The 13,387-nt window shown below is 29.1% G+C and overlaps 4 protein-coding genes and 1 pseudogene across 5 annotated transcripts, besides 2 other annotated features; 2 read left to right on the top strand and 3 right to left on the bottom strand.

The window, feature by feature from the left end:
* Nucleotides 1–414: part of a mobile genetic element that runs on past the window's edge.
* A 324-nt stretch (nt 415–738) lies between these two features.
* Nucleotides 739–13,387: part of a mobile genetic element that runs on past the window's edge.
* TVAGG3_0035110 (uncharacterized protein) lies at nt 5,472–5,950 on the top strand (the record flags this gene model as incomplete). Its single annotated transcript, XM_051220564.1, has 1 exon — nt 5,472–5,950. A coding segment is annotated over one exon (479 nt), but the record flags the coding sequence as incomplete, so codon positions are not given.
* On the top strand, nt 6,026–6,666 carry TVAGG3_0035100 (uncharacterized protein; the record flags this gene model as incomplete). The annotated part of the gene is made up of 1 exon (XM_051220563.1): nt 6,026–6,666. A coding segment is annotated over one exon (641 nt), but the record flags the coding sequence as incomplete, so codon positions are not given.
* On the bottom strand, nt 7,974–8,958 carry TVAGG3_0035090 (annotated as a pseudogene). The gene has a single exon. A coding segment is annotated over exon 1 (985 nt).
* On the bottom strand, nt 9,552–10,106 carry TVAGG3_0035080 (uncharacterized protein; the record flags this gene model as incomplete). The annotated part of the gene is made up of 1 exon (XM_051220562.1): nt 9,552–10,106. One exon carries the CDS (start codon nt 10,104–10,106, stop codon nt 9,552–9,554), a length of 555 nt encoding a protein of 184 aa, XP_051105548.1.
* On the bottom strand, nt 10,350–10,736 carry TVAGG3_0035070 (keratin-associated protein family; the record flags this gene model as incomplete). Its single annotated transcript, XM_051220561.1, has 1 exon — nt 10,350–10,736. One exon carries the CDS (start codon nt 10,734–10,736, stop codon nt 10,350–10,352), a length of 387 nt encoding a protein of 128 aa, XP_051105547.1.

The raw sequence follows: 13,387 nt of genomic DNA, 5'->3' as shown, positions 1-13,387 counted from the left end.
GATTATTGCTACTTTTTCGAAATAAAGTAAAAACAAATTTATACTAATTTACTTAAATACAAAAGTATTTGACAGCTAAAATTATACTTTAGCAAGCCTATCAATACCCTTTTACGATTATTGCTACTTTTTCGAAATAAAAGTAAAAAAAATTTATACTAATTTACTTCAAAATACAAAAGTATTTGACAGCTAAAATTAGTTACTTTAGCAAGCCTATCAATACCCTTTTTACGATTATTGCTACTTTTTCGAAATAAAATAAATTTATTATCAAAAACCTTTTTTTTTTCTTAGTAAAATAAACGAAATTTTTTACCTTATGAACTTTGATGGAAATATGCAAATTTAAAATAATAAAGAAAGCCGCGAGCGAAGCGATCGGCTTAGTTCGAAGATTTTGATTCAAATCTTAGTAGTAGGATATGACGGGTTTTGTGACTTTTTTTGTAAACGTAAGAATTCATACATTTTGAGCGATTTTGTATCATTTTTTTTACATATGAAGTAAAAAATGTATGATTCTTACGGTTTTTATTCTTACGTTTTTGAATAAATCAAGATTTAAAAAATTTTCAAAATTGTAAGACATTTACACTAAACCCATACATAATGAAATAAAAATAAAAAAATAAAAAAATAAACTTTAAAAATTCATGTCTTACATTTTTGAATAATTTATTTTTTTTAATTCGTAGAAAATGAGTGTCAAAACTAACGACGTTAAAAAATTAGGATTCACAAACAGGGAAATAAAGGATATATTAGAGGAGGCAGGTTATGAGGTTGATAAATATTATTTAAGAAATTGTCAAAAATTCGCGGAGTTTTTAAATGATTTAGATTATGATGGAAAAATGAATAAAGATGATGTTATAAATTTCTTATATCCCACATCTGAAGAAGAAAAACCTAAAGAACCTGATGTTTTCCCTGAATATTATGAAGAACGGATTAAAGATGATGAATATGATGAAATTGAAGACTGGAAAAAATAAGAGATGAAATAGATGAAAAAATTAAGGAATTAAGAGAAGTTGAAAAATATAATGAGAATGAAGTAGAGGGTTTAATGAATATCCCAGCTTCAGAATCAGAAGTTCAAAAATCTCATGAAGAAAGATATAAAAATTACTTTTTGGAATCTACTAAAAATTTATTAGATGGTGATATTGACGAAACACTTTCAGAAGAAGGCACAAAATTTATTCATAAACATAAGTTACAATTTATTGACGATGGAGATTATCCATGTATATTACTTTCACCTCCTCTTGATTCTGAAAAATTCAAAAAAGCACTGAAAAATGTAACATATGCAACAAATACGATTAAGAAAGAAGACCATGATATTTACACAAATTATTATTTAAATAAATGTACAGGTGTTGATAAAGTTTTTGATTTGTTAGATAAAATATCAAAAGAAACAATTGGTAATATAAAATTTTATGCGATTGTGGTTTCATTATTGAAGATACCAATAATGTTTCATATGAAAGAACAGCACCGAAGGAAGACGAAGTTGAAAGGTCTATACCATTCGTTATTAAGAACATAAAAGATATGAAAACTTATAAACATTATATTTATTCATTTATTTCAGAAAAAATGGAAGCAACCCATAAAACATCATCTCATCATTTTATAGCTATTCATACATTCCTTTTCAAAGTTGTGAAATTAAATAAGACAGGAATTAGATTTAATGTATCAGGGTACGCATTCTTGAGTAAATTAAAATGTATTCGTCACGTCGCAGATGATAAAAATTTATGTGTTCTTAATTCATTTTATGGACTTTAGCCCTGGATCTCTGAGTCTCGGACTTTAAAAAAAATAAACTTTATTTTTATTTATTTTTTAATTTTTTTCTTACATAAATGAACAAAAACGGAACAGCTAAAATGAATGATAATCAAATAAGAGCAGAAGGTAGAAGGTTATTTAAACGCTTCTATAACATTCCTGATGGTGTTAATCCTAAAACTCGTAGAAGCTATTTAAATGAAGCAATAGATGCATATGAAGGTTTGACATTTCATCAGAAAGTGAGATTAGCGAGAATGTTAAATGTTAATATTGATTTTTATTATTGTGACCCTCAACCAGAAGACGTAGACATAAATAAGGTAGACTTTCCATTAGTGGAATCAATAATGATAGATCCAGAATTTGAAACAGTAAATATTTTATTAACACAGAGTCCATGTGGAAAACTTCACGCTGACAGAATTACAGACGTTGAAGCACTCACAGGATATAAAGTTTGCCCTTTTGCAAAGAAGAAGTATATTCTATCCGTGATGATCCAGAAAGGAAAAACCAAAGAAGATTTTTAAAACATTGTGAGAAATGTAAAGAAAATAATGGAAGATTAATTCAAGACGTTCAATTGCAAAACACACAACAACCATATGCACCACATATCACGAAACAGAAGATATATCAATGGCTATTAGCACATAATTTGCAGGAATATTATAAACCAACAAGATATTATATTACTTTTGACTTCGAAACATTAGAGACTAAAGAAGAACTTCAACTTTCTGAATGTGCAACTTTGAACGCTTACTTAAAACCATTTATGGTATCATCAACTGTCAAAATAAAGCCGCAAAGCGGCGAGGTCGTAGACCGTGATAAAACATTTACGAGGAATTTTTGCTTAACATCGAGTGATTCGTTCATCTCTGATTGGATTGATTTTTATTTTCAACCTGTTCATTAGTTGCTAAATCAAATATTGAACAATATGAAGAATTAATGAAGCCGCAACGGACCAACGGCGGGGACTTTGTCCATACATTAAATGAGAAACAAAAGGAAGCAATGAAAGAGCTTTTAGATGAGGAATTCAATAAAGTGAATATCATAGGTTTTAATTCGGGAAAGTTTGATTTAAATTTAATTCTTCGTGATTTAAACACTGCAAAATGGAAAATAAAATCAATGCTGGGTTCATCTTCTCAATTTAAGCAATCATTGTAAAGAAAACAAACTGTCCATATGAATTAAGATTTATTGACATCAGAAATTATATAGCGGGTGGACATTAGACCAATTCACTCAAGATTTCGGAAACAATAAATCACGTGTTAAATCCTTTTTCCCTTATCAATTCATCACATGGGGAATTACGAAGAGAATTATATAAAGGAACCATTCACTCAAGATTCATTTTATTCAGCATTAACTCAAGAAACTATATCCGATTCAGATTATCAAATATATCTCAATGATGCTAAAAATTTTGAGAATAGATTAGAATATTTTATTCATTATTGCAATAAAGACGTTGAAATTATGATTGACCCAATTGATAAAATTATCGAAGAAACATTTGTTTATAAAATTGACATGCTTCATAATCTTTCTTTATCATCGAATGCATCAATGATTCGTTACGCGCATATAGAATTCAATCCTAACGAAACATATCCAGAAGAAGAAAATGTGGAATCAAGTTTTGAATTAACAAAAAAGTATTGGAAATATAAAATTGATCATATAAGAAACAAGATGAAAAAGCAGAAAGGGATACTAAAAACAATGTTTCAATGATGACTATCAATACTATCACGATTTAATCCTTTCATCTAAATGCAAAATGTGTGGTAAAGCGTTTACATATGCTAATAAACCAACATTGGATAGAATCGATAATGAAAAACCACATACCAAAGAAAATTGTCAGTTAATGTGTTGTTATTGCAATGTCGTAAAATCAAATAAAGATGAAGATGTTCAACGTTTAAGAATCAATTTAAGAAATTATGCATTAAAAAATAATTTACCAATGACTTTAGATTCAGTTGAAGCTTATCACATTCTCCGTAATGGAATTACTGGTGGTCTATCAAATGTTCAACATCGTGTTAATCTTAAAGGAATCACGCACATTAATAAACTTTCATATAATCCAGAAACTAAAACTGTATCAAATGAGGACACCACCAACATTATGACTCATTTCGTTGGAGTTGACTTTAATTCATTATATCCTTCATCATTTTCATCTAATCCTCATGATTTCATTCAATATACTGACCATAAAATGTATATGCCGGGAAGATTGAATGGTGTTATCATTTGTGATACAGCAACAAAGAAAGCAAAAGCACTGGGAATAATTAGAAGAAAAAAATACTTTATTCGTGGCTGAAGTAAAGGGTCACATTGATGAAAAATACATTAATGATTACATAAACTTTTTACCGATAATAAGAAACTTAGATATTATCACAGATGAAAAAACAATTGGCAGTTTTATGTATAATTACATGAAATCAAACAATCTACCAGTTGACCAGAAACAGAGAAAATTAACTCAGTTAGCATCAACACACAACCAATATCAACCATTTTCTTCTTATTATCTTTGGTATCTAATAGACAGATTTCATTTTATCATTGATGATATTCAATCAATTTTAACATTTACGAAAAACACTTGCTTTAATGAATTTGCGAACGAATTTATGAACGAAAGACAAAAGGCTGAATTAGAAGGAAATAAAGGAAAAAGTTTATTTTGCAAGATTTCACTTAATGGATCATATGGTTACGATGCAATGAATACACAAAATTACGCAAAGACTAAAATAATGAATGCACAGAAGGCACGCGTTGCATGTATGTCAAATAAGTTTAAAAACATAAGAGAAATAGGTGAAGATACGTATCAAGTGATGCTTAAAGATAGATTTTATAGATGTGATACATGTTTACAAGAGGCATTCTTCACTTTAGATAACGCAAAATACTGGTATTTGGTTTTCATTTATGATTTTATGTATAAATGCATGAATGTTAATCGTTTTCATTTCATTGAAGGTGATACTGATTCATCTTATTGGGCAATCGCTGGCGACCCAAATCTTCCTAACACTCAAGCATTTCAAGCAATTGTTACTGATAAACAATTTTATGATAAAAACATTTACAAATTCGCACCATTTGATTTCTTCTGTTTTGATGAGAAATTTAAACCTAAATTAAAGAATAAAGCTGAAGAAAAAGCACATGAGAAGAAGTTATTGGGTTTAGCAATTGAGAAACAAGGCGATAACATGGTTGCTTTATGTCCTAAGTGTTATACATCATTCAACGGTTCAATTGATGGAAGTGATTTTAAAAAGATTGCACAAAAAATGAAAGGAGTTAGTTTACGACAAAATAAACAATTAACACCTAAAAATTATTTGGATATAATAAATGATAAAGTGATATTTGATGGTCAGAATATTAATTTACAACTTAAAAATGGGTCAATGACTCGCTTAACAATTGGTAAGACTGCATTAACAGGAGCACACACTAAGGCTGTGTGTTGTGAAAATGGATGTTGTATGCCATTTATTTAATAAAATGCCACAGAAGAGACAAAAGGAACCGTTAATGATGTTTTTGATACTATGATTCAAAGAGGTGGGCACCCTTAAAACATTTATTTTATTTTTATATAAATGGATAACTCAGATTTAGAAAATTTAATTGATGATTTAGTACTTAATCAAAAATTTCTTAGTTATTATGAATTAAAATCATATCTCCAAAAATATAATAATAATATAACGGGTGATCATATGGAATATTATTATCCATATTATAAAAATGAAATTTTGAAATATCATAATAAAATAATTTCTGAAATTAAAGACAAAATTAAAAATAATGAATATTCAAAGGGAAAAACTAAATCACAACTTAAACAATTGAAAGATTTTAAAAATAAAGTATTAACAGAAGAAGATATTGATGAATTATATAAATTATATAATCCTGAGCCGCAAAAGCAAAAGGAGCAAAAACAAAAGGTGCAAAACGCCCAGGTCCTTCAGACCATAAATGAAGCACAAGCTTTAATTTATGATTCATTAGTTAAACCATATTCAGCCCGACTTTTAAATGAAGATCAACTTTTGGAATTCATCCTTCAACATAAACTCGAAGCGGGAAAGTATATTAAACCTTTATATACAGCATATTTAAAAAAATGAATAGAATACATCCAGAATTAATGAAGGAAGGAATGAATTCCAAAACTTCATCATCCAAAATCAAAGCAGATAAAATTAAACCACTTGCAACACCAAAACCTCTAACGACAGTACCTGCAACACCAAAACCGCCTCCTCCTTCAGTTAATCCTTCATCATTCACTTTATTATATCCATTTCAAACATTAAAGAAACAAAAAGATTTTAAAAAGGATTTCAAGATATTAAATAAACCAATTGACCCAAAAATTCAACCGTTAAAGGAAAAATTTAGTCGCCCTTCATTTGCACCATATCCATATTCATATGAAATCGATCATTTAGAATATTCAAAAGGAAACGTTACTTATTTATTTGCCATTAACATTAACACCAGATATTTATATTGCATTCCAGTGAAAGGGAAAACAGAACAGGAAACAAGAAGAGCTATTCAATACTTACTAGATCATGAAAGAGTAGATAATATCAGGGGTGATGGTGATAAAGGATTTCAGGCAGCTATGACTCATTATTTCCCACAAATTAATTTTTACTTTTCATCCTCTCCATATACGTTTCATAATAAAATAGTTGATGCGGTAATGAGAACTCTTAGAGATGCGTTAGGGGTTAACGGTCAGATATACTGGGATGGAAATCATGACTCCATCATACAGCAGTTAGTATATTATTACAATAATACATGGCATAGAACAATAAACATGAAACCGGTGGAAATGAAAAATGATATTTCAAAAGAATGGGAATATATTAGAAAGCAAATGGAAAGGTTGAATGATGTTAAACGTGAACAAATTAATTGGGCTCATGAATTTTAAACAAGGGGATAAAGTTTTAATTCATCTCGATTATGGAAAAACTGATAAATCAATGACAAAAAGAAGACGAAGATTTGACACAATAGCTGAATTTGTTAGATATATTAACGGCAATGCATTAGTTGAAGTTAACAATAAATTAATAGAAATTCCGATTTATTTTATTACTCCATTATATTTAAATAATATTTAATTTTTTTTATTTCGTAAGAAATGAGTGACAACGAAGCATCCAAGAGTCCAGACGATGAATATAAAAAGAAACTAAACAGAATTAAATCAAAAATATGCTATTACAAAAAGAAGTCGCAATGCGGTGGGGTTGAAAACGAGGAAAGAAATAATCGAAAAATTAGAAACTTACCGTTCAATCCTTAAACTGAGTGAAGCAAAAATAAAAGAATTTAATAGAATAAATAAATTGATTGGAAGAGATGAATTTAATAAAGATGAATTTTTAAACTCTATCCAAATTTAATTTTTATTCCTCTTCGACAACATCTCTCTTTCCATCATTACTGCATAACCACATTTTCTCAGTTTTAGTGGTTTGTTATTTTTAACATGTTCTTGCATCATTTTTATCATTTCCTCCCTTGTTATGATTCGTGGTAAATTTTGAGCTTGTGGGGTATTCATTTATGATAAAAATAAAAATTTAAATTATGCCGTTCTAAAGTTTTGACAACATGACATTTTGACAACAACACAGGAGAAGTATTTATGACTTATTTTTGAAGAACTGAAGGTGTCACTACGTCACTCAGTGTCACTCGGTTATTTAACTTCTCTGAAAAAATGAGACAACATGACATTTTGAACATAGTGGGTTATTCGATAATTAATTATTTTTGAAGAACTGAAGGTGTCACTACGTCACTCAGTGTCACTCGGTTATTTAACTTCTCTGAAAAAATGAGACAACATGACATTTTGACAACATCACAGGATTAATGCAAAAATAAATTCAAATCATACTTTATAAAGCTTCATTTACGGGTATTTCATCGTCAGTAAATGATTCCTCATTATCGTTTGGTTCAACCTGTTTATATAATCCTTTCATTTCTTCTTTCAAAACATAATACCATGTCTGTTTACCATCTATTCTTCTCTGTTTCTTATCACATTTATCCTTAATACTCATTTGAAAGTTTTTGTCTTTCATGTCTGATGGTTTGCAGAATAGAGCATTTTTACATGTCATACCTGCACACAATTCATCATAATGTGTATTTATCCATACATCTAAAGGATTTGTTGATAATTCAATTAAATCTTGTTTGGCTTCAGTCATCGGTATGATTCGTACATTAAATGATGAAAGGTCATATTGCATAAAATACGTCAGTAAATTATCATAAAATTCTTTAGTGCATGAATCCATTAAATTCTTGAAGTAATCAAATTGACCCTTAAATTTACCATTAACCTTAAAACTACGTATCTTCTGTCTCCAACTTCAATTTTGACAGGGTAGACGTTATTAGTTACGAAAATGAAGTTTGCAACGTTCTGTGCTGTTCTTCTGGGTTGATTCTTTTCATTAATTCTAATCTCATTATCCGTTATAATTGATTTCAAAGCGTTGAAGTTTGCGAGTCTATCTTCACCTACATTCTTGAGTTCATTAAGTACAAGAAACATTTTATTCTCAACTACTGAATTTGAAATTACCCGTAGCTCACCTATTTCGGTAATGTTTTTACATGAATAACCAGCGAGAAGTTCAGAAATAATATCTGTGAATCTGTTTTTACCTGTTCCCTGAAGTCCTTTCAAAATTGCTGTTTCATTCTTGATTCCAGGATGTTGAATCATTGATGCAATCCAGCCGAGAAGGTATTTATACACTTCATCGTTATTATCACAAATGGCTTCTTAATGAAATTCATAAACATTCTCAATTTTTGAGTAATCAGGCTTTTCAAGAATGTTGTATTTATAACCTTGAAACGTTGAGAAAACATCTGGAGAATCAGATTTAAAGCAAACACCCTTAACGGTTAATGAAGACAATGATTTAGTAGTACATCCCATGCTGTTATGGTTTTACCTTCTTCTTTAAATAATTTTAATCATTTGAGTGACTCTTTCATGTTTGATTGAAGAACAAATGATATTTGATTCATTTTGTCGTGTATGTTGTAATCTTTTTGAATGAATATTTATTTCCACAATCTACAAAAACGGATTACACGTGATAAATCCTCAATTACTTCAGAACTGTTTTTATACTGATGATTTTCAGCCTTGCGTCTAATATCTGTTATCAAAAAACGAGTCATCAAGTTTGATATCAAATGTTATTTTTGGCTTTACGTAATAAAGGCAAAACATATTCATCATAATATTCCTTTTGATATAGTTTTAGAATCTTCACCAAAACAAATGGAGAAGTCATTAAATATGCATATCTACTACGTGCTTTTTTCAAAACTTTTTGCATTTTCAGTTAAGCTGCAGAAGTTATAAACGTTATCGTATGCTTCATTAATTAAATGATTAGGTAACGAATTAATTGCTTAAACAGTGTGAATAATGTAACTTCTTTTTCTAAATTCATATTTCCACCGTCATTATGTACTTCAAAATCACTAATACCATCAACTATGCCTGGGCAAGTTTATCGTCAATGTTTACATTTTTGTTTTCATTCATGATAGTCTTTATTTCTTCGTTCTTCTGTTCAACTCTTACCTTAATATTCAAATCATTTAATATATCATTCACTGTTCTGGTTATGGTCGAGTCGTAACTTCCACGAATGAATGTATGTATTGATTGGTTCTGTTGCATTCTTGCGAACTCTTGAATCAGCCATAACTACTAATGAACGCTTTGAATCATCCATAGAAGTCATTATATCAATATCGTAATCATTGCAGGAATAGCATTTAATCATTCTGTTCGAAACTGAATAGAAGAAATTAGTGTTACAATAAATGTGAAGACCTCCTGAAGCGGTTTTAACGATAACATCTTTATCCAAAAGTTTTGATAAAATGTCTTTTCTAACTGTTTCTTTAAGTTCATCATTGTATGATTTATTGATATCAACATCTATAATCGTTAAATTTGATATTTTATTTACTAATAAAGCCACACCAGTTTTCCTTCCTCTTCCTCCATCGTGTTTGAGGTAGTTATGTAAATCAATCTTGTTTTTCACCAATTCGTTGAGGGTTTTAGTTTCTGCCACAACTAATTCCTCAGCTAATGAATCAATAACTTTTTCATCAGAAACGATAAAGTTGCTGTTGTTGTTTGTTGTTGTCATTTATATAGGAATAAAAAAATAAAAATAATTTTAAAACTAACTTTATTTTTGGGCTGCATCAAATTTCCAAGACTGTTGTCAAAATGTCATGTTGTCTCATTTTTTCAGAGAAGTTAATTAACCGAGTGACACTGAGTGACGTAGTGACACCTTCAGTTCTTCAAAAATAATTAATTATTGAATAACTGGGGAAATGAATTTACGTCAAATGTGCAATTTATAAAATCTTATGTCGACGAGCGTTCATTGAACTCTATACCATGCGAATACAGTCATAAATGGTGGCATGTAATCTTTACCCAAGCCTGTTGGATTTGTTGTGAAAGTATGGACATGATTTCCTCCTGGTTCAGTTGTCGAAAAGTCTTTTTTGCCGAATGTTATAATCTGGAGATAAAACGTCATTGCCAGCATAATATTCTGAGTTGTATAATGGTGGTCTCTTAATGAGTGGCTATGGTCGCCAGAAAAGTTTGTAGTTCCTGTATGAGTGTGCGGTGGAAGGTTTGCTTCTTTAATTTTCTTCGAACCACCTGTTTGCTTCGAAGAGTTCGCACAATAGAGGAATTTATCTACAATCTGTTCCCACGTACCAAAACCCAGAACTGTTGCGGGATTTGTTGAATTCATTGACGTATAAATAGAACCAATGGGGTAAATCATCTCAAGAATTGTATTTAATCCATTATGAATATTGAATTTATTATATAATATTGAAACTGGGTGAGTATTTAAAACTGGTCTTGTTATCAATATTAACGTATTATTTTTGAAAATTGCTTTTCTAACATCTTGAAATTTTGTGATTTCAGACCAATTTCTTCCATCATTACTGTTATTTACTAAATCACCACATCCTAAAGCAATGAAATACCCATCAATATAAAATAAATTAGTAAATCTATAATTTCGAGTAAGTTTTGGAGTGAATGAATAAACCAATTCCCAATTTGATAAATCTTGTGATAAATAAATATGTCTGTTATAACTTACAGGATATGAATAGACCATACCACCTGAAACAGAACATAAACATTTGATCCATAACATAAAGCTTCAATGTCTCCATCAGCTTGAAAAATTTGTTCAAATTGACCTTGTGGTATTGAAGATGATCTATAAATTTTATCATTTTGTAGGATAAAATACATGCTGTTAATGTAATACCACTTACTTGTATAATCAATTTTCAAATCTGATGACATCATACTAAACATATAATAATTTATCCCATCCTCACTAATGAAAATTTGATTGACTTCATAAATTATACCCATTTATTATTAACACATCTAATAGGATTATTTGGATATTTAAATTTAGCATCTTGATTTAAATTACATTTGAACCATTGGATACAATCGAATGAATAACAAGGGCAAAAATCATCTCCAACTGTTATCATTCCCATAAATTTACCGTTATTATATTCAACATATAAAATTCTGGATTAATGATTGGCTTTCGTGTATCAGGATTCCAAACAGATGGAGTAAATGATTCATAGTTTTTAAAATCATTTGTTTTAAAATAAAAAGCACTCCATCTGTATAAAATAAATACATGGTCACTCCATCGAAACATATCCATTCAAAAGAATCTATATCAAAGGTTTTATCTGATGATTTCATAAAATTTAAAAATGGTGGAGTAAAATAGACCTCTGATTGTTTTATTTCTTCATTAACAAATGATATATCAGCTTTCTTTGCTAACTCAGTATTAATGAATGAAATAACTTTTTCCTTATCTGCTTTCTTCTCTAACTCATCGTTAACATAAGTTTTATCTGCTTTAAGGTCTAAACATCCAGAAACCCATTCTGTATCAGCTTTAACTTTAAAAGTCTCAAATGTCCATTCATGATACCTTTCAACCTTTTCTTTAATTTCATTATCTTTTTCATCAACATAAACCAAATTTGCCTTCTTCATTAACTCACTATCCACATATTCCTTATCTGCTTTCTTCATTATGTCATTTAGGAAACCTTTTATGAATTCCTCATTTAAATTAAATCTTCCAATCTTCAAAACTTTGGGAAATGCATTTAATGCGTAATATCTTTGTTCTTCTGGTGGAATTGATGTTATATCATCCGTTATACCTTTAATTTTTGAATTCATAAATAAAATTTCTTTTATATTTGATATCACTGCACCACCTTTGCAAACGAATTCAAAATGGTCATTTTTCAATACTATCTCCAAATCTCCATATTTCAACCTTTGCGTTTGTTCTGCCGTCTTTGAATTATATGCATATGTGGCGTATGTAATGGTCTGTGCCTTAAGTTGCTGTGGTTGCTGTTGTTTAATCATTTATTATGATTTAAAAATAAATATTTAATCCGTTATCTCATCAGCTATTTTTTCTATTTGAAATTGCCATAATATTTCATTCATGAATTCTAAATCACAATCAAATAGGTCAGTTATTCTAAATTTAATATTTGATAAATCTTTTGAATGAAGAATAAATGAATTCCCGGATAATTGAAACGGATATGATAAAGAAAATATGTTTAAGTTGATGGATAAAATGTTTTGTATTGATGGGTAAGAGTTAGGGTCTAATGTTTGATGTGAAAATCTCATTGGGGTATTAACTTTATCACATTTGATTAAAATGAAATTGGAACCAGTGTCAGAATACAAAACATCCCCAACATCTTTTTCAAAATTTAATATCCCCAACAATGAACGAAGATGAGGAGTACAAAATTTAATTTTCAGCGGAAATTTAATAAGGTTATTTATTTCATCAAGTTCAAAAAGTTTATCAGGTTTTGATTTAAAATTTTCTTCATACCATACGATAAATGATTCATTTAAATAACTTAAAATTGTGTTAATATCCCATTTCGTTATCACATTATTTATATACATATCATACGTTTTTTCATGGTCATCTTTAATAAATGATATATAATCTGAAGGGTCTAAAAGAATGGGATTAAATTTACCACTCACAGAAACGAGAGTAACATTATAAATTCCACTAACCGTTAAATTTAATTCACAACTATTATTCGAAATAATATTGATAATTGACATTTTTTTATTACGATTAAAAATATGGTAAAGCGTTATTTTCCAGTGATAAATAAAACTAGAATAAGATTACCTCAAGAATTCATAAATTCAACGAATAAGAAATTCATTCATGTTATAAATTTCAGTGTTTTCAGAAAATATGAGTCAATGTCATATTCATCATCAGGTTATATTTCACTTCATTCAAATTTAGTTCAATCAAACCCATATAATGACCATTTCATA

Source organism: Trichomonas vaginalis, chromosome IV, assembly GCF_026262505.1.
Source record: "Trichomonas vaginalis G3 chromosome IV, whole genome shotgun sequence".
NCBI classification, from domain to species: domain Eukaryota; phylum Parabasalia; order Trichomonadida; family Trichomonadidae; genus Trichomonas; species Trichomonas vaginalis.
The sequence above is the reverse complement of the archived record's forward strand: the minus strand, read 5'-3'. Positions and strand labels throughout refer to the sequence as shown.